The 20471-nt window shown below is 62.6% G+C and overlaps 1 protein-coding gene across 2 annotated transcripts in view; it reads left to right on the top strand.

Annotated features, from left to right (window-relative positions):
- Positions 1-4673: 4673 nt before the first annotated feature.
- CRMP1 (collapsin response mediator protein 1) overlaps positions 4674-20471 on the top strand; it is a 55382-nt gene continuing 39584 nt past the window's right edge. The window contains exon 1 of one of the 2 annotated variants that reach the window (XM_070069563.2): positions 4674-5149. In XM_070069563.2, the coding sequence (XP_069925664.1) occupies positions 4769-5149 (381 nt within the window). In that variant the 5' untranslated portion in view covers positions 4674-4768. Of the gene's footprint in view, positions 5150-8658; positions 8837-20471 lie in introns of those variants that run through there. The other variant, XM_089326922.1, reaches the window with a different exon arrangement.

Genomic DNA, 20471 nt, shown 5'->3' on the forward strand with positions numbered 1-20471 from the left:
ACGGGCGTCTAGGCAGTGGGATTGGACGTGGTTTCCCTGGGACGAGGAGGACAGATGCCCTAATGGGGGGAACCTGAGCTATGGGCCTGGCGCTCTCGTCCCCTGCTGTGTGCCCACCCCAGCCCCAAAGCCCTCCGCAGAAGCAGCGGGGGCAGGGCTTCAAAGCACCAAGCACACAGCACTGGGCATCGGAGATGTTTCCCCAGCCCTGTGACAGTGGGCTCTGTGGGGCTGCTGGGGCGGCGGCCACCAGCTTGGGCTGGGGACAGAGGTGAACTTTCCGGCCAGCGTTTGCTGCTCAGGGCGGGGCGTGGGGCCCTCCCCTGGAATAGGCCGTGAGCGAGATTTGTGCGTGAGTTCATTTTTGGCAAAATCCCAGGGGCCTGCTCACTCCAGGGAGAGTTACTGAGCACAGACATTGGTTTGCAAGTCCTGTAGGTTCCATGGCCGCAAATGCACACTTACCCTACCCCTGCGGCTGCACTTGTCCGCGGGGCTCCTGTGCGCCTGTGTGGATGAACCAGGGTGAGAATTCTGGTAGCCAGGCCCTGTGCCTCCCCTCCTGGGTCTGGGGGCAGTGGGCCGTCGCCACCCCCTGCCTGCAGCGAGCAGGACAGAGCCCCCCGCCGCGCAGGTGCCGCCCCGCCTGTTCTGCGTCTGACTCAGCTCCCCGTTCCCCCCGTTTTCAGGATTGGTGTGATGTTTGCTCTGTGTCGTGTTAAAAGGGGCCGGCATTTTCTCTTGTTACCAAGATGTATTTTTCTATGTTAGTTAAATGTATAATTTGTGTAATTTTGTACATTAAAATGTATGCTTTTCCACAATTAGACGTTCTTTTTTTTCCTCCCCCGTTGAATGCGTAATTTCTTGTGGGTTCATTACGAAGCATTGGAAACCCTGACGGAACACAAAAAGGCAGCGAATCCGGGACTCCCTTGATTTTGGGCGCGGAATAAACTGTTTTCTCAGTCACACCCACATTCCGCACAAACGATGCAGCCTATGCCCGAGTTAATTTCCTGATGGTCTCCCAGTGTACCGCCCAATGGCTAAGAGCAGCGTGTTCTTCTCTGTGGGTTCTCCAGGTCACATTCCTCGATGGGTCTCCCTGGGCCAAGGTCAGGGTGTGGAAGCTCCGGGGGAGAACCTGCTTCCTCGCCTCTGCAGCCCCCGGAGGCTGCCCGTGCTCCTTGGCTCACACCCCAAGCCCCGTTTCTGAGGCCAGAGCAGGGCATCTTCAAGTCTCCGTGCTGTCACCGCCTCTCTCTGGCTCTGACCCTTCTGCCTCTCTCTCTCCTGCGAAGCACTCTGTGGTGGCACCGGCTCGGCCCGGATAATCCCGGATGAGCTCCCGGTTCAAGGTCAGTGACTTGAGCATGCCTGCAACTTCCCGTTTGCCACGTGGAGTAACAGGACGCAGCTTCCGCAGACTGGGAGGTTAGGAGGCGGGCGCCTTTGAGGGCCACTGCTCTGCCTGCCGCTGCCTCCTGTGTACGTTTTCGGAGACGGCAGAGAAAGTGGCTGTTTTAGGATCAACTTGTCAGGCAGATCACTTGGGGCAGATCCCTCGGCTGCTCTGAGCCTCTTGTATCTCAGGTGAGCTCAGCGACCTGTGGCTTGCCTTGCAGGTTTGCCTAGAGTGTGATGCACTTGACAGCAAGTAGGATCCCCCCCGCCTCCATTTACGAACACATTCTTTATACAACTTAGGGCTCTTTAAGCCAGATGTGCACTGGGTGGGGCTGAGCCGGCCTTGCTTCTCCTCTGTCTGCGGCCAGCTGACACCGCTCCCTCTGCCGTCAGCCTCGTGGACGCACTCAAGGTCGGACCTTCTGCAAATGTCACCCTGAAATTCACTTACGACAGCTCCTTCCCCCAAGGACTGGGGGCAGCTGGGAGACAAGAGGGGGCGGCCACAGCCGTCCTCAGAGGGGAGTTGGCTCAGGCTCGCTGGGCGTCCTCTGCGGGTCTCTGCCAGACCGTGCCCCCATGGCCCCCCACTCTTCCTCACCCACACCCCGCTGTGCTCTGAGATGCGGAAGTGCACTGGGCAAGGGCTCAGACTCAGTGCCCAGTCACGGCCTGGCGGTTTGTCACCTTGAGCAGGGAACTGAAGGTGGAGGTGGCAGTGTCTTCTGCACAGGGCACCCGAAAGGCGCAGCCGTGGGGAGAGTGTGGTGAGGGAGAGCGTATGTGGAGACCTCCCGGAGGCAGGCACCGCACAAGCGATGCAGAGGAAGGGGTGTGGCGAGGGTGGCCGTCTCCGACACACAGCTGGGGCCATGCGGTGTGCCTTGGATGCGTGTCACACGTGGTTAGTTGCCCACGCCAGCACAGGGGACAGGATTCCAAAAGGGCAGGTCTGCTTCTTTCTCTCTCCTCTCCCAACAGCACTGCCTGAGTCAGGATTCCTGGGGAGGGGTGCAGGCTGTGCCAGCAGACTTGTAGTCTCGCCGGGCAGCTGCGACCCTAGGCGAGGTCCTTATCTCCTGGAGCCCAGCCGCCACTGTGTCGCCTGCAAAATGAGGCATAGAGGAGGTCGTATCCGCAAGGCGCCTGCTGTGCCCCCTGGCACAGGATGACTCCGTACCCGGGAGCCTCTGCTCTCCTTTCCGCTCCTGCAGGAAAACAGTTCTTTCCCCACTCCCTCCTGGCCCCGCTCCCTCCGAAGCCCTTCTTCACAAGACGAGAGGGTTCGTAAAGAGGCAGGGAGTGCTCTGCCAGCATCGGCAGAGCCCGCAAGGCTGTCTCTCCAAATGTCGAGAGTAAACTCATGCAGGAAGTGGGAGGATCGGCCTCAGAAGTTCTGTGCAACTCAGGCCCTTGGATTCCCTGCTGTTTCTCTGGGTTTTGTCACTGTGAGTGTTTCGGGGCCTTAGAAGACGTTTCTGTGAGGTCTTCACCAGGAAGGTGCCCTGCCTGGCTTGTGCTGGGACAGACAGGTTTCCTTTGAGACGCCGAAGACACTCGTGGTGCAGCCTGGAGTCCCCGGACCTCAAGAGGAGCATCTGGGCCAGGACTCTGCACAGGACGTAAAGGGCTGGGGTGCGGGCGGGGTGGGAGGACACGGGGTTGGGGGCGTGATGCCTTCTGTTCTCACCTGTGTCACAGCACAAGGCCTGGCCACCTGCCCACTGGGTGGATGAGCCTGAGCACCGCACACTGCACTTGCCCCTCCTCCTTCCTCCTCTGCCCAGTGGGGGGTAAGGGCCCCTACCAGCTTCTCCTGATTTAGAGTGCATACAGGGAGGTGCCGCAGATCCAAGGTCCCCAGAGCCCTCAGTTTATGAGATCCAACAGCACAGGAGCGGGAAGGGGCCTCCCCTGACTGTCTGGGGCTCTCCCAGGCCACGCCGCGCTCCTGCAGGGCCAGGTGCTGATAGGACAGCTCCCAGCTCAGGGAGGGGAAGGGATGCTTCCCCGTAGGGACCCCACGACCCCCGCGCGGCCTCCCTGGGCGTCTGGACTCTGCGCAGAGGGGTAGGCAGCTGGCCGTTCCTTCAAACACAGAGCACAGCTGGGACTTCGGGTCCTGGGGGACTCCTGGACACTTTGCCTGGAATTCATGGAGGACAGAGGGCCGGTGGCTGGCCTCGGAGCAGGAGGAGGGAGGGAGCTGCAGCAAGGCAACCCGGGGAGCCCACCGCGCCCACTGCCTGGCCCCAGTCCAGGGCCCTAAGCTGCAAGCTGCAGGCATGGGGGATGGGGGAGGCCCCTGGATGGGATGCTTGGGAGCCTGCCAGGGCTCTTTGTGCGCCCTTCCCCACAGTGCTTCTGCTTCAGCTCCGCTTCCCTCATTTCTGGCCGGGGTTTGTGTGCGAGCTTCCTGCCCAGAGCACACTTGGGTGGAGTCGCCTGGGACTTTGCCTTTGGGGCTAGCTCTTTGTCCCTGGAGTGTGCCTGGTGTCCGTGTCCGGGCCTCTGTTCATGTGTGTCTTGTGTGTCTGTGAAGCGTGTCCCTGCACGTCCCTCTTGACCAGAGATGTGGTCAGTCTGGCCTCAGCACTGCTGGGGGGTCTCCGTCTCTCCCCAGAAGGGCAGCCCCCCAAGGCAGGGGCCTGCTCTACTTTGCCCATAGCCCTGGAGGTAGTGCCTGTGCCAGCGCCAGGCACCAGCAGGAACTCAATGAGATGCTGGTGAGTGCCCTGTCCAATGTGCACCTCCGATTGCGCAATCAATTTTGTGACAAATGAGAATTTCTGTGTGTGGCGCACAGAATGTGTACCAGCATGTGTGTGTGTGTGTGTGCAAAATTGTCTATGGTGTGCGTGAGTGAAGGAGCCCGCGTGTGTCGGCAGTGCGTGTGTGATTGACTGGTGTGTGCCAGCATGCTGGTGCACCTAGCACGCGTTTGCTCTAATTGCCCGGTGTGCGGGCACGAACCTGTGTGTGTGTGTGCATGCGGCCGCCGGCGCCCACCCCTCGCTCCCTCGCGCCCTGCGCCCCGTCTGGGGGCGGGGAGTGAGGGTGCGTCCGGGGCACTGCGGTGCGGCCGCCCGCCCTCCGCGCTGCGGCTCCGGAACGTCAGCATCCCCGCCCCAGCCGCCGTTCCCGCCTCCCGGTCCTTTGTAGCCGGCCGCCGCGCTCGCCCGCAGCCGCCCGGAGGCCCCGCCCCGGGCCCGCCCCGGGCCCCGCCCCGCCGCGCGCCCCGCCCCGCGCCTCCCGTTCCCGGCCGCAGTCGCGCCTGGGCCGCCGCGGGCCCGCACCGAGGCGCGGAGCGCGGCGCACGGCGGCGGCCAGGGCCGCGGGCGGGCGGGCGCGGGCGGGCATGGCGGAGCGGCGGCGCGCGTGGAACACGGAGGACGACCTGCCCGTGTACCTGGCGCGGCCGGGCAGCGCGGCGCAGACCCCGCGCCAGAAGTACGGCGGCATGTTTGCCGCGGTGGAGGGCGCCTACGAGAACAAGACCATCGACTTCGACGCGTACAGCGTGGGCCGCCGCGGCTCGGCGCGCACGCCGCGCAGTGCGGGCCGGCCCGACGCGGTCGGCCTGCCGGGGCCCGGCGGCAGCGAGGACACCGCCAGCGACGTGAGCGAGCCCTCGGGCTCGGCAGTCAGCTCCCCCGGCGAGCGCGACGAGCGACCGCCTGCGCTGCACCTCCGCTGCCCCGCGCCCCGCGACCTGCCACTCGGCCGGGACAATGGCCAGGTACCCTCGGGGCGCGCGTGGACCGCGGTGGGGGGCGGGGCCCTCGGGATCCCAGGGTGCAGGCGCCCGGAGGACGGTGCCCCTGCCCGAGTACCAAGGCCATGGCCACCGGGCTTGGGAGAGCTACAGCACGACCCCTCCCCCACCTCGTCCTGGGAGGTCCGGAGTGGGTGTGCGGTTCGGCCGGGTCAGGGTTGGCCGGCAGAGTCCGAGAGACCCGAAGGGACCGCCGAGGTGCGGTGGCGGCTCCGCGCCTGCAGAGCCGGGTTCCGGGAGGGGAAGTAAGTTGGCCAGAGATGCCGCACGGACCCCCAAGAGGCGAGGGGACCTCTGGAATAGTCCCACCCCGGGCGCCGGTTCCCGATCCCTCGGTCACTAATTACAGAGCGCCTGCGGCGGACCCGCACCCGGCGGGGTTCAGCCGCGGTCACACAGCTTCCGGCCACGAGGAGCCTCTCGCGGGCGCCCTCCACCCATCTGGGAAGGACTTGGGTACTGACTTAGATCGCTGGACACCCCTCCCGCGAGCGCCGCCGCCCCCGAGGGCTCCTCGGGCACAGCCACTGCCCACTGCCCAGAGCAGGCTGGACGTGGAGCTGGGGTCGCGGAACCTGGGCCTCAGGCCTCCCGACTCCGGACTCGGAGGGCGCTTCCCGGTGGGAGCGGCAGGGAGGAGGGCACTCACCAGGCCTGGGGTCCCGCAGGGCCTCCCCTTTGATGCCGGGAGTAGAGGAGCCAACGGGTGAGAGCCAGGGCCGGCCCGAGAGTGGGCAGCCGCGTGCTCCCCAGAACCCAGTCCCCGAGTGCTGCTGCGAGAGGCACGCAGGGTGCTTGGCTCCCCGGCCAGACCCCACCCTGTGGAAGTTGCCGGGGTTGGATGAGTGACAGACGTTGTGAGAATTAAATCTGTGCGGAGGTAGTGAGCGCTCAGGAATTGTTCTCTGTTGAGTTTTATGATCGCTTTAATGAACCCTGCTCCCCGCTCAGTGGCCATGCGAGGCATTAAGCGCACCAGTGGCAGGCAATGCTTGACCTGGGCAGAAATCTGGGAGGGCTTCCTGGAGGAGCCGGAGGCCGCCGGCCGGCGCCCGGTGGGGCTGCAGCAGTCACCTCGGGCCTCGGCTCGCAGCTCCTGCGTGGCTCGGGAGCTCTCCGTGGTGCTGAACTCGCGGGAGCGAGTGGGGTGTGCAGTGGGGGTGTGGGTGCGGGGGCTGGGACTCCTCTTCCTCCTTCCCCCTCGCCTCCCCCGCCCGCCCCCTTCCCTGCTGGCCCGACCTCGCTTGGGATCCCGAGCCGAGAGGCCGCCGGGACCAGCACCGGCGCAGCAGCCACCGGGGAGGCCTCAGCTTCCCCACGGCGAGATGGGGGTGCGGTCTTCTCCCAGTCCTGTCCAGGCGTGCTGGTTTCAGGAGGCGAGCGCTTTGTGCGCGGCCCGGAGCTGTCCCGAGGCGCGTCCCTGCTGGAGCGGCGGCCGATGTCACCGTGGCCTCCAGCCTGGCCCTCGCTCTGCTGAGTCCGCGCGCAGCCGCGCCGCACAGCGCATGGAGACACCGGTCGCCTCGCCTCTCCCGCTCCGGCCCCCTCTGCCCTTCCTCCACCGGACCAGACACAAAAGGCGGCGCCTCTGGCGCGCGGAGGCCCCGAGGCACCCGAGGGTCGGCCTGTGGAGCGGAGGGGCCCGCGGTTCCCCCGCACGGAGCGTGTTACTTTATGCGGCCCCGGTGACCGCGGGGCTCGAGGTGCGGCGGGCTTGGGTTCCGGGGCGGGCCTCGCCGCTCCTGCGCTTGGCAGTCGGCGCCCAGGCTTCCCCCCTCCCCGCGCCCCCTTTCCTGGGCGGGAGGAGGGGGTTCTGCGGCGCAGGCGCTTTGTAACCGTGAAGTCGGCTTGGGAGCTGCGGTCTGGTTGGCCGACCGCGGGCAGGGGCTCCTCCCCCTGAGGCACACGTGGTCCTGTCCGCCTCTCCGGAGCTTCCATGCGCAGATCTCCAGACGGACCGCAGGGAACGCCCAGCTGCGTGGAACCTGGATTGAGGGCCCAAAAGGGAACGCAGAAGCCGGGGGCGAGGCGGGTGGGGCGGGAGGGTGTGGGTGGGAGGGCGTTTCTCCCGGCCGGAGGGCTCAGGCCCGAACCCGGAGCCGGCACACAGGGAACCTGGCTTCCAGACGCTGCTCTGCTGCTTTGCGCTGGGGTGCGTCGGTTCCCCTCTGCCAGCCTCAGTTTGTCATCAGTAAAATGGGAAAGTTATGGCCTTAGACTCTTGGAGTCCTCGGCAGCCTCTCCTCTGGGCGCTCTCAGCCCACTCCTGTTTGGAGTGCCACGCCTCGGAGGCCACCTTGCTGGTGGAGGGCAGGGACCCCGGCTCTGTCCAGCAGCTGAGGGGCTGCCCTCCCTCTGTGTGGCCCCTCGAGATTAGAGAAGATGGATTAAAAAAAAAAAAAAAGGACCCACGGGTGTGGGTTTTGCAGGCAGCAAAGAGCAGAGAATCCTGTTTGGTGCTGGGGGGCCCCATCCAGCGCTGTGGGGGCTTGTGGGGGCTCTCCCGTCCATTTCTTCTTGGGATCAGACTGTGCCCTGACCTCTGCCCGCCCTCGCCCGCGGCCAGCGAATCCTGGCAGAGGGTGGGAGCGTCCTGTCCCTCTCCAGTACCCTGGCCTGCTCCTGGGCTGTGGGACGGCCTTGCTCTGCAAGCATGCTAGGTCTGGCAGGAAGCCCGTGGGTGACCCGGTGGCCTCCACGCCAGGCGGCTGTGTGCTGACAGCTGCTGCAGCCAGTGGGCCGGCCGGCCGTGAATTAGGGCCTTGTCCAGAAGCAGGCCCTCTGCCTGGGAGGGGCGCTCCCTCGGGGAAGGCTGGCTCCAGGCTGGGGTGGTGGATGGCATTCTGGAGAGGAAGGCCCTAGAGATGATTGTGGGAGCATGGTGTCCTTTTGTCTAGGGTGGGAGAGGGTGCGGCGGGAATAAAGACTTGGAACTGGCAATGGAAAACGCGTGATCCATTCAGGGAGCCGCGCGGCGGGTGGGCAGACGGGGCCGCAGGGCGCGGGCGTGGGGCGCGATCCGGGAAGGAGCGCCCAGCACTCGGGGCGGGTCCCTGGCTCTTGGCCCGCTCCCCTCCCCGGCGCAGGTGTGGCGGAGATCCCTGGTGCGGGCGCCACGCACCTGTGGCGCTGCCCGCGGGCTCCGCCTGCGCACCCCAGGGCCGGCTCTTGCGGTTAAAAGGAATCTGGAAACCAGACCCTTCCAACCGCAGGAAGAGCGAGGCCCCGGCCCTGCCCAGGGCGTGAGCACCGCGCGGGAGGGCGGGGGCGGGGGCGGAGAGGGGGGATCGGAAGGCGAGCGCTTCCTGGTTCGAGCCGAGAGGGGCGAATCGGGCTCTGCTCCGCGCCGCCGGGAGGAGCTGTCTGTCTGCAGCCCCCTCCTCCCGCCCTCGCCTCTCCCTCCTCCTCCCGCCCTCCTCGCCGAGCCGGGCGGTGCAGGCAGCCGAGCGGCGGCGGCGGCGCGCGGGCCGAGCAGCCGGGCAGCCACGCGCGAGGAGCCTGCGCGCCTCTCCGCGTCCCTCCGGGCCGTCCGGGCTGCGGGGCCGAGAACGGGGCCGACAGGGCGCACCAGCCGCGTACGTGCCGGCCGGGCCGAGGGCGCCAGAGGGGGCCATGTCTTACCAGGGCAAAAAGAGCATCCCGCATATTACGGTAAGCGGGCCCTGCCGCCGTCCCCCGTGGGGTGGGTGGGGGTGGGGGTGTCGCTGCCCGGGCCCGGGTCCGTGGGGGGCCGGCAAGGGCGGCACCCGAAGCTTGCCGCGTCGCCGCGGGTGGGGCGGGGCCGGTCTCGGCCTGGCGGCCCCCTCCCCCAGTCTCTGGGGACAATGAGGGGGGAGTCCCGCACGGCGGGGCGGGGCCGGCGCCTCCGGCCCCTCTCCCCGCGGGCTTGCCGCCCCCTCCCCCCACGGGATGCGCCGGAGGACCGTGCGGCCGGAGAGGATGCGGAGCCGAACAAAAGAGGGAGGGGCGCGGGGATCCCGGCCCCCGCGCGGGGATGGGGAGGAGGACCTGGGCCTCCTGCGCCAGGCCCTCGCTGCTCCTCGCCGCCGGGCGCCGTCCCCTCCCGAGGACGGGGGAAGGTGGACGCACGGCCCCTGCACGGGAGGACCGAAGTCGGGACCCAGAGACAGCGCCATGATGGGAGCGCCTCCCACCCCTCACCGCCGCTAAAAATAACCCCGCGGCGCGCGCTGGCCGCCCCGGCCCCGGAAGGGTTAAGGCCACTGGGACTGGGCCGCGGGAGGGTGGGGATGACCGCGGAGGGGCTCAGCCGCGGGGCTGTGGCCCTGGGTGTGGCCGGAAACAAAGGCGCCCTGGCCTTTATGCTTTGTTTCGGTGGGGCGCCCAGGGCTCTGTGGGCCGCAGCCGGCGCCCCCGCCCTGCCTGGCATCCGATTGGAGCACAGGGCTGCCCAGCGCTGCGGGCCACAAGCTGTGAGCCTTGGGTGGGGCTGCAGGCGCAGCCAGGTGCCCGCGAGGCTGCTCTGGGGCAGGGTGGAAACCTGCAGGTGACTCCTGGGGTTTGAGGGCTGCAGGTGCAGAGGCCAGAAGCACCTGCAAGGGGTCAGCCTGGACTTGGGGAGCGTGAGGGACGTTTTCCTCGCACCTGCCGGATGTGTGCAATGCTTTCTGACTCCTGCAGCAGCCCTTGGAAGGAGGCTTTGTCCACGCTAAATTCCCAGAGGCCAGCACATGGGCTGGGGGTGCAGCCCCCTGAGAGGGAGGTGGGTGGGTAACCTGGATCCCCCCGCCCCTGCATGGCCCCGTGTCCCCTGACTCTGGGCTGAGTCAGGAGTCTGGCCAACAGTCCTTGGCCCGCACAGAGGTGTGACTGCTCACAGTAGAGCTCACCTCCCTTCCATCCGTGGGCTCTGCCCTCTGAGACACGGAGGACTGAATGGCCGTTTGCACACATGTGTTGTTGGCAGAGAATCAGTGGGAACAATGTGTTCAGTCCAGGTGGATGATGGGAAGAAAGCAGGCGTGCTGTTGTGTGAACAGGTCCCTGCCTCCCCGGGACCCGTGGAGGAGACCCGTGGGTCAGGAGAGGACCCACCACTGGCCTCTGGCCCTGCAGGCTGCAGTTTCCAGAATGAACGTTTAACAGGCTGCTCTCCTCACCCAGGTGTCCTGGGGTGTATGGGAGTGCCGCCCCATCTGCTCAGCCCCGGGGGGACCCCGCCTCCGGCTGTGACCCTCTGGGGTGCTGGGTCGGGGAAGGGTGTGTGTGTGCCCTGCTCGCATGCCCCTCTGGACCGACCTCTGTGCTCAGATAGCCAAAGTGGGTGGGCGGGGCAGGGGGTGTGGCTTCAGAAGGGGTTTCGGCAGCTTCTGAATGAATGGCCGGAAGCGTGCTGGCCCTCAGCCCTGACCAGGCCTCTGTGTGTGTGTGTGGGGTGGCACACAGCCTGCCCCAGCCGGAAGGACTCATGGCACAGACCACAGAGGACAAGCGCGGGGCGGGCGCTGTGGGGCACAGGTTCCCGCACACCCGGGGCAGGAGCAGCTCTTCCGCATGCCGCTCGGTGGAGGGTGGCATTGTGTGTGCACCTGTTCCGTAGCAGACGTTTGCTCTGTCAGTAAGACTGGGTGCCAGGGAAACTGGGAGGGAGATGCCTCCCTGCCCCTCCCCCCAAGCTAAGCAGACTGAGTTCAGCAGGAGATGGTGAGGAAGGTGACAAAGGTGACAGGTGTCTGGGTGTTGTGAGGGCGAGTACAGGACTGGAGGAGGCCCCAGCAGGGACCCTCAGCCTGGTCCCCGGTGTAGGGGGCAGAGAGAAGAGCAGGTGCCTTCCTGGGGCATGTGGGGGCCGAGAGGCAAAGGAGGTGGCCATTGGAGAAGCTGAGAGAAGTCAGTGTCAGGGGGCCCCAGATGGAAGCCGTGGTGTGAGTGTGGCCTCTGGAGGGACCTGGGGCCTGGGAAGGAGCTCCGGAAGGGTGGGGGAGGAGCAGCCGAAGGCGCAGCCCCAGGTGCCCACCCGCTGGATACTCGGTCACTGTGTGCCCCTCCCAGGCTCAGCTCTGCCATCTGAACCCTGGGGGACAAAGACCCCAGTGTCACTAGGGACTTCAGAAGTGCTAGGGCTGGGGGAGGGAGGGGTGTGCCAGGCAGGGGCACAGCGTGGATGGAGGCGGAGAGATGGGCTGTTAGGTGACGATTATAGTGGCTGACGGTGGCCATGGGGTCTGTCCCCCCCCACACACACAAGCTGCTCTCGGAGGTCAGAGCCCCGCCTGCCTGATAGTTCTGCTCCTGAGGAATGTTTAAAATATTTATACAGCTCCCTCTCCTGGGTGGCTTTTCCCTTAATGAATGGCCCAGCCGGGATTAACGCAGCCGCAGTAGCCAGAGCGGTTTCCCAGGGCCCACGGTGCGGTCTAGAGTAGAACACCCTGGGCGTGGCTCCGAGCAAACAAAGGCACATGGCTGCAGGGCCTGCTGGGGCTGGGGCTCTGTCCCCGAGCCCCCCGAGGGGGAGCCTGCTCCACGGGGAGTGGGGGCGGGGTGTCCAGAGTGTCCCCTGCCGTGGTCGCAAGGCTTCATGGTGATTAAAAGCAAGATCTCATGGTCACGTGTGTGCTTTTGCTTTGCCCAAGCCTTCACCACCATTTCCAGGATCTCTGACTTGGTTTTCAGAACAGGGCGGGGAGGGAGGCAGCCCGGATAGCTCTCTTTTTTTATTTTTATTTTTTTTTTAAGCTGAGATTCAAGAGCTTGCAGAAGGATCCATGTTCAAGGAGGGAGAGATGGGCTGGGTTTGCTGCTCAGAGGATCTGTGTTGTGTGTGTGTGTGTGTGTGTGTGTGTGTGTGTTCCGTCTGGCGGAGAAGAAAGGTCACGTAGCCATGACAGTGAGTGTCAAGTGCAAATATGCAAAAAAGCTTGAGGCCTGTGTGCTGCTTCCCGGAGGTGAGATTCCACCACGGCCGCCCAGTCAGTCCCTGCCTTTCTGCACAGAACATGTAAGAAGCCCGCAGACACCTTTCCGTGCGCAGGGTGAGAGCGGATGTTGGAACGGCGGTCTCAGAAGACAAGAACAAACACGCCCCTGACTAGGACCACTGGAGGGGCCGCCCTGAGTCTGCCCTCCGGGGAGGAGAAGCAGACACCTTGGTCATGCCAAGTTCATGATGCGAGGGAGGAGAGGAGGACCTTGTGCTAACGGAGAAACATTTCGTTTAAGATTCGTGAAGTGTCTCTGAGTGGACATGAAAGAGACACTGGCCTGTGGTGTCTGCCGTGGCGTGGCTGTGCCACCTTTGCCCTGCAGACTGGTTTCTTGCAATGAACTTGGGCAGGGAATGAACTACATGGACCACACCCAGTACACTAGAGAGGGGTGCACCTGGCACCCAGCGGGTGACTTCTGTGTCTTAGTTCTTTTCTGCGAGCCCAGGCTTCTCTATTTGAGGAAGTGGGAAGTCACAGTGGCAGCCCAGCCCAGCAGCGAGTGTTAACCACACACCTGCTCTTGCTCCTGGGACTGTGCCCCTAAAAATATCTACTTCGAAGACTCTGACCTTGATGAGGCTGTCAGCCAGGTGGCAGAGTGCGTGCACACAAAATAGCTTAACGCGGCTGCAGGGCGGCCCGTGGAGCAGAGAAGAGAGGGCTGGGCATGGGCAGAAGCAGCAGGAGGTGGCTCCTTGGGGCTTGGAGGGGGCGGAGCCAGGTGTTGAAGGATTTGATGGGAGGGGAGAAGGGAAGAGCAGGCACAGCAGGTGGAACCGCGTGCAGAAGACCTGCTCAGAGGAGCGCATGTGGCCCAGGGGGAGTGAGGAGCCCTGGGGGTGGGAGTGGGTCTGGGGGATCGTCCCAGGCTTTGGGTCAGGCAGGATGCACCCCGAGTGCTGGCAATAGCGCGAGGCTTCCAGGTCTGCCGCAGATGCGCGTGGACTGTGTGATCTTGGGCAAGGCACTTCCTCTTCCTGGGCCGCAGGTTCCTTTTCAGTGCAGTGAGAGGCTCTGTGCTGCAGGTCCAGGTCCAGCACCTCTGGTTTTCTTCTGCTGGTTATCAGAAGCTGCTGGCAGCTTTTTTTTTCTTTATTTTATTTTATTTTTTTTTTTTTGACAGGCAGAGTGGACAGTGAGAGAGACAGAGAGAAAGGTCTTCCTTTGCCGTTGGTTCACCCTCCAATGGCCGCCGTGGCCAGCGCGCTGCGGCCAGCGTACCGCGCTGATCCGATGGCAGGAGCCAGGTATTTATCCTGTCTCCCATGGGGTGCAGGGCCCAAGGACTTGGGCCATCCTCCACTGCACTCCCGGGCCACAGCAGAGAGCTGGCCTGGAAGAGGGGCAACCGGGACAGAATCCGGCGCCCCGACCGGGACTAGAACCTGGTGTGCCGGCACTGCAAGGCGGAGGATTAGCCTAGTGAGCCGCGGCGCTGGCTGGATGCTGGCAGCTCTTGAGCTGGGAGGTGGGATGATGAGGGCGACACGGAAGGACGCGGAGTCCAGGGCAGGTGACAGTGCAGCGGACACCACATCCGTGCCAGAGAGCCTGGGCTGGGTCCCAGCTCTGCTCGTGATTCTTGCTTCCTGCTGGTGCACGCCCAGGAGGTAGCAGGTGCTGTCTCAAGTGGTTGAGTCCCTACCACCCAGGGGGAGACCTGGTTCCTGACTGGTCTCTGTCACAGGCATGTGGGGAATGAACCAGCAAATAGAAAATCCCCGTGGGCAATTAGAAATGCTGATTAGAGTGGCAGTGAGAGGCAAGAGCCAGAGATAGGGATTGGAGGGCCATGTGCAAGAGGCACTGGTGGGAGATGGGAAAAGCAAGACCCCTCAGCAGTCGGTGGTCCTCAGTCCATGTGCAGTGAACATGGTAGGGCACTGGAAAAACCCTCTGCAGAGGGACTGCTGAGTTGTGGCCAGCTTTTAAAAAAAAATATTCATTTATTTATTTGAAAGTCAAAGATGCAGACAGAGTGAGAGAGAGAGAGGCAGATCCTCCATTTGCTGGTTCACTCTCCAGGTGGCCACAGTGGCCAGGACTGAGCCAGGAGCTTCTTCCAGGCCTCCCACATGGGTAGCAGCGGCCCAAGCACTTGGGCCATCCTCGGCTGCTTTCCCCAGACCATCAGTAGGAACTGGATTGGACGTGGAGCAGTTGGCACAAGAACCTGCACCCATACGGGAAGTTGGCATCGCAGGAGACGGCTTTACCTGTTGTGCACAATGCAGTTTAAGTTTTTGCTTGCTCCAAAGCAGGTCTCTGCAGTGTTCTGGCAGCATCCGTCTGGTGGAGCCCTGAGCACTCACAGGCACAGTGATGTTAACAGAGTCTAATTTGCTGTGGGTCCCACGGGAAGGGGCCACCAGACGACTGCCACGCAAGCCTGTGAGACAGCAGGCCCAGGCAGTGGACAGCGCCATGGTGCTGAAGGGCTCACAGGTGCACTGCGGAGCTGTCGAAGGCTCTGTGAGACAGACACAGTCACCCTGTGGCGGGATTGCGTGGCAGCAGCTGCTGACCTGATGTTTCAGGTCTCTAAGCCCTTTGCAATCCTGCACAGTTTTACGCTGTTTGAAGGTACGCCGTGAGCACAGTGGGGTTCGGGACCTCTGTCTTAGGGAGATACAATGACCAAGTCAGAAATGTATTCTGAAAGAGAACAACTCTGCATGGATGCTGGTTTGAGGAGATGAGGGGGTCTCGGTGCTTCCTGGAGATGCCGGGCTGCAAGCAGCAGGTGAGGGGAGCAGCAGGACTCAGGTGGGCCTGTGAGGCTGCGGCTCGCCATGCCCTCGGGGGGCCTGTGCCCCGGGGCACCTAGGTCATCCTCCCACACTGTCTGGGAGACAAAGCCCTCTGCTATGCATCCACCATACTCCTTCACCCTGGAGCAGCCTTCTTCCCGGGGCTGCAAACTGTACGCTCCCCTGCTGGAGCAGCATGGGTCAGCCTCTCAGAGCATTCTACCTGCACTTGACCATGAACTTTAGGGACGTGGACAATGGCTCTTGTCCTCCTCACCTCCCCGGGGGCCCTGCTGTGCACTGGTGACCCATAGCCATGTGCTGCTTAGCTGGATGAGGTGTTAGGCGCACCTGTCGCTGGCCTCCTTAACAAGCGCCCGTCTGAGGATCCGGCATTGAGGCGGATCCAGAAAGAGGCCATCCAGAAAGAGAGGGGGGTGGCCTGAAGGGCATCTGGGCTCAAAGGAAAGAGAAGGGAGAGAGGGAGAGGGGCTTCTACGCTGTCAATCCGAGCAGTGAGGGGGGAGGGGGAAGATGTGGTTCGCTAAGGGGCTTCAGTGCATTTCACACCAAAAAGCAAATGCTGGCGGCAGAGACCTTGCTCGTGGGAGCCGGACCACCATGGAGCAGGTCCTCGCCCCTCCCGGTCTGTGCCAGCGCAGACTCAGTGGATTTGATGCCGAACGGCAGAGAGCAAGCAGGCGGCTGTTGAGGAAATAGTGTGCCTGCTCCCAAGTGATGTTGCCTGTGTGCTTTCTACCACATCCTACCCGTGGACCCTGGGGGTGCGGTCCCGCTGAGCGCTCAGCCAACACTGGATTCCTGTGTCCTCAGAGTTGAAAGGAGCCTTTTAAATAAAGATGCAATGTTGTTCTTTCTGCTTGTGCGGTTTCTGGGGAGGAAAGAGCATCTGCCTGTTACTTCTCCCTGCCCCCGCCCTCTCCTGACATGCTTCTGAGGACAGGAGACCACTGCTTCCACAGACGTGGGCTTCGCTCGTGGGTGCTCCCTGTGTGCAGGGCGAGTCTGCCCGCCTCTTGCTGTGCTCCACTTTCCCCCTGGGAAACGGATGCACAGAAAGCAGCCGTTGCCCACACGGCAGGGTTAGGAGGTGTGGAGCCCAGTCAGAACCCCGTGGTCCGGCCCCTGCGCCTGTCCTTAGCCGGCGAGCCACAATGCCTGTTTGCAAAGGGAGCACTCAACAAGGCCACAGTGTGGAAGCCCTTGGCTTGCAGGAGGCACAGTCAGTGTTTGTCAGGCGAGGCGGTCTCCTGTTTGCTGTCTTAGCCCTGGAGAGCCCTTTCAAGTGCTCAGAGCCCCTCCAGGCCCTTTGCTTTGCTCACTGCTGTTCCCGGAGGCGCTGGAAGACACTTAGCCCTGAGGACCTTCTCCTGTGAGAAGCAGCGGGGACTTTTTCCGGCTTCCTCAAAGGCAGGAACACGGAGCGTTGGTGTGGAACGTGGGGCTTCGAGCAGCCAGGCTTTCACGCGCTGCGGGCTTTGAGCAGCTCCAGGCTTCGAGGAAACTGTAGCCTGGAGAGGATCAGGATCTTACTCCTCATCCTCTCGTCCCCCAGCTAGGAAGCTGCCCGGGAATAAGCTGTTGTGTCTGGCAGCAAGTCAAGGGCCTCCAAGGCTCACGGGGGAAATAGGACACGTCCAGGTGATTGGAAGATGAGGCACCAGGAACAAACGCCAATGGAGCTGCACGCCTCATGTGTGGGAGCTCCAAGGAGTGCCCTCGCGGCCGTGGAGTCAGGACACCATGCAGGCCGAGGGGCCAGGGGGAAGGCAGGTCTGGCAGGAGGTTTGCGTGGCGAGAAGGCTGTAGAAGGAGGCGCAGTGTGGTGAGGGAGCCGGCGTGTGGGAGGAGAGGCTGGGACGTGGCTGAGAGAGGACCTGGCGGGCACGGGGGAGTCTTGGGGGTACACTGTGACCTGTGGGGGAGGAGAAGCCTGCGGAGGGTCTGGAGGGCAGGTGTGTGTTTCAGATTGGCACCTGTCACATGGAGGGGACGAGGTGGCCAGAAGGGAGCCAGGTGGTAGCAGGTGCAGTGAGAGACGGGAATCGGCAGATGGCTCCAGGACATTTGCAGGGTGGGTGGAGCTACTGGTGTGGGGTGCGAGAGGGTAGGGAGAACTGAGTGTTTCAATGAGGTCCATCTCCCCATGTTGCAAGGACTTTAAGGGAAATCGGGACTTGTCCCGAAGGCTATCTGTGTGTTAATTCACGTAATTTTCAAAGTGTCCCTCTGTGCTGCAGATGGGAGATGCTCATCAGAGCACACGCCCATTGGGCAGGGTTAGGAGGTGGGGCCTGGCCGGTACCCCTGGTGGTGTGGCCTCCGCTCCTGTCCTTAGCCAGGGAGCCACACGTGGCCTTGGGAAGTGGGCGCCCCACGAGGCAGTAGTGTGAGTGCACCTGACTCACAGGAGGCACTTTCGGCATGTCCCTGGTATCGTCAGGAGGGCAGGCGGGTGCAGGGATGGACTGTGCACTTGACCAATAGCTGGGGGTGTGGATGGCCAGTCCCTGCTCATGCCCATTTCAGAGAGGGGGCAACTGAGGATCGAGCCCAGTGCCTGAGTAGAGTGAGGAGAACATCACCCTGGGCTAACTGACCGGACCCTCGCTGGACAGCCACGTGGTCCAAGGGTCCGGTTCTGGCCCTGCCGTCACTTGACTGTGATGAGGAGCAGGTTACTTGACTCCTCCAACTTCCTTCACTGGTAGCCTTGCTGTGCGGGTCATGGGAGGGACCCGGTCCCCTGGATTAGCAGGGCCTCTAAGGGGTGGGGCACTGGGGTGGGGTGGGGGGATGATTAAGGCACTGGGGCACCATGGAATTAATGAGGTTTTTATGGGACACCATTAGTTCCCAGGAGAGTGACTTGTGGCCAGGAGAGCGAGCCTGGCCCCTGCATCTCCCTGGCTCCCTCCTCCTGATGTGATCCCTGCTCTTGCACATGGCCACCTACTTTCCCCTCCTCCCTCACTGCGGGCTCAGCCCCTGGGCTGTCTCATCTCAGCTGTGAGATCCACAAACTTCTTTTCTTTCTGTTTTCATTCCTCAGATTTATTTATTTGAAAGAATGAGAGAGAGGAGAGAGAGAGAAAGAGAGAGAGGAGAGAGACAATGAGAGAGAGGAGAGAGAGAAAGAAGAGAGGGAGAGAGAGAAAAAGTCCTCCATCTGCAGGTTTGCTCCCCAAATGGCCACAATACCTGGGCCGGTCTTGGCTGAAGCCAGGAGGCAGGAACTCCATCCAGCTCTCCCACGTGGGCACAGGGGTCCAAGCACTTGGGCATCTTCTGCTGCGTATCCAGGCACATTGGCAGGGAGCTGGGTTGCAAGCGAGACAGCCAGGACTCGACTCAGCACTGTGATATAGGATTCCAGCACTTGGGCGGGGGCTTTACCCACTGTGCCACAAACTGTTTCCTTATACAGTGCCCAGCCTCAGGTATCTTGTTACAGCAACACAAGTAAACCGATACAAAACTGGATGGGGCTGGCTCTGTGGCATAGCTGGCAGCATCCCACATGGGTGCTGGTTCGAGTCCCCGTGGCCCACTTCCTATCCAGCTCCCTGCTAATGTGCCTGGGAAAGCAGAAGAAGATGGCCCAAGTACTTGGACCCTCGCACCCACATGGGAGACCTGGATGGAGTTCCTGGCTCCTGGCTTTGGACCAGCCCAGCTCCAGCCATTGCAGTCGTTTGGCAAGTGAACCGGTGGTTGGAAGATCTCTCTCTCTCTTTCTCTCTCTCTCTCTGTAACTCTGCCTTTCAAATAAAGAAAAAAAAAAGAATAAAAACTGAAAACCCGGATAGTGCAGAACTGACACTTAGTATGAGTTCAAGGAATGAGATTTTCTTAAAGGCAAAGGGTTTCTCTCCAGGTTTCTCATTGTCCGGGAAGAAGCAGAGACAAGGAAGCAGACGTGGGTGAAGGCGCGGATGCTCGCATCATCCTGCAGCGGCACAAAGGCTCATGATAGAATTGTGTCATTTTCAAATCAGCCGGACAAGCCCTCGGGTGTGGTGGGGCTGGGGACGCAGGTTGTCATGGAAACGTGGGAGCGCGCTGAGGAGCCCTGCGGTCCGTAGGGACTGCCTGCATTTCCGATCCACCATGGGGGCAGGGAGGAGGCGTGTGTGTTCGTTAGGTTCGGCTCCCGCTGCTTGCTGCTTCCTGGGCTGGTTTTCTGGAGAGTGAGGCCCAGGGCCTGCGGCTGGTCAGCTGTCCCCTGAGGCGAAGTCAAAGGCGGATGGGCTGGTTTCTAGGAATTAGCGTGGGTGTGGGTGTGCAGCTGGGCCGGATAGCATCGCATACAGATCTGGGGGTGCAGAGCCGGGAGGGGGGACCGAGTGGGGAAGTATGAAATCTCTGAGCTACAAAACCTCAGAGGCAGCAGTGTCGAAGCCCCCCGGCACAGAGGTCGGAAGCTTACTGGTTTGCTACGATGTGATAGCGCTACATAGCAGACATCCAACTCTGGGCTTAGAGCAGCCAGTGTTTGTATCGCACTGGGGTCTGGTGGCAGAGGCATATCCAGCTCAGCTAGGTTTGTCTTCAGGCTTCTGTGGGGGTCCTGTCTCCTCACATCTCGTCTTGGGGCAGCCATTCCTTGGCCACATGGTCTTCATGGGGGCGGAGGGCTCTCAGGAAGGAGAGCTGGACCCGCTGCCTCCTGCCGCTGGTGCCGGGCTGCTGCGTGCATGGCCTGTCTTGTTCTCATGGACAGAGCGAGTCATGTGGGAAGGTGCTGCGCTGTACCCACACATGGCGGGCATGGGAGGGCAGGAAGAGTTGGGAACAGGTACACACCACGGAGAGCCTGCATCACGCAGTCTAGGGCTGTGGTGAACACTGCAAGTCCTGGCCCTCGTCTGGGTCTGCTCCATGAAAGCCTGCATGACGGCATGCAGACTGGGGTTTGTGACGGGCAACTCCAGGGCGTGTTGAGGGTCTGCAAGGCCTGGTACTGTGCCTCCGGTTGGGTGTGAGTGGAGCGTGCGTCTCTGTCCTGTTGGGTTTTGAGTGAGCCTGGCTGTCCCTGGCTTGTGGGCTTTGAAGGGTTTGTGACCTTCCAGATGCACTTGGACATTTCGTTGGTCTGAAGAGAAGGGGGTTCCACCGGCACTCACCGCAGGGACAGGCACATTTCTGGCAAAGCAGGGCTCCCCTGACTACTGAGGCTCATTTCCATGCGTGAGGGGAGATCATCATTGTTCCAGGAATGAGTGGCCAGCCAGTGCCCTGAGCGCTCCACCCTCCCCATGGCCGATGTGTGGGCCACCTCACCCCGATCTGCGTGGACACTCGCCCACTCTCTGACCCCAGGTTCTGATCGGTGCACTCGGGAGCATCGTAGGGGAGGACATCGGGGCTGCCTGCCCTCACCCGACTTCTGGGGTGGGAGAATGGAGGTGTTGGTGGGTGACACTAAGACCTCCAAACACCTGAAACCGGCTACATACTGTGTGCTACATCAGGTGTGATTGCTTCGGTTCTCTGGGGACATAGAAATGAAAAATTTGCCACCACGCCAAGAAATGAAGGCAGAGTGGAACTAACTGCAGGGCT

The sequence above is a fragment of the Oryctolagus cuniculus genome, chromosome 2 (genome assembly GCF_051225735.1).
Source record: "Oryctolagus cuniculus isolate XC-2025 breed Fujian yellow rabbit chromosome 2, ASM5122573v1, whole genome shotgun sequence".
Taxonomy (NCBI): domain Eukaryota; kingdom Metazoa; phylum Chordata; class Mammalia; order Lagomorpha; family Leporidae; genus Oryctolagus; species Oryctolagus cuniculus.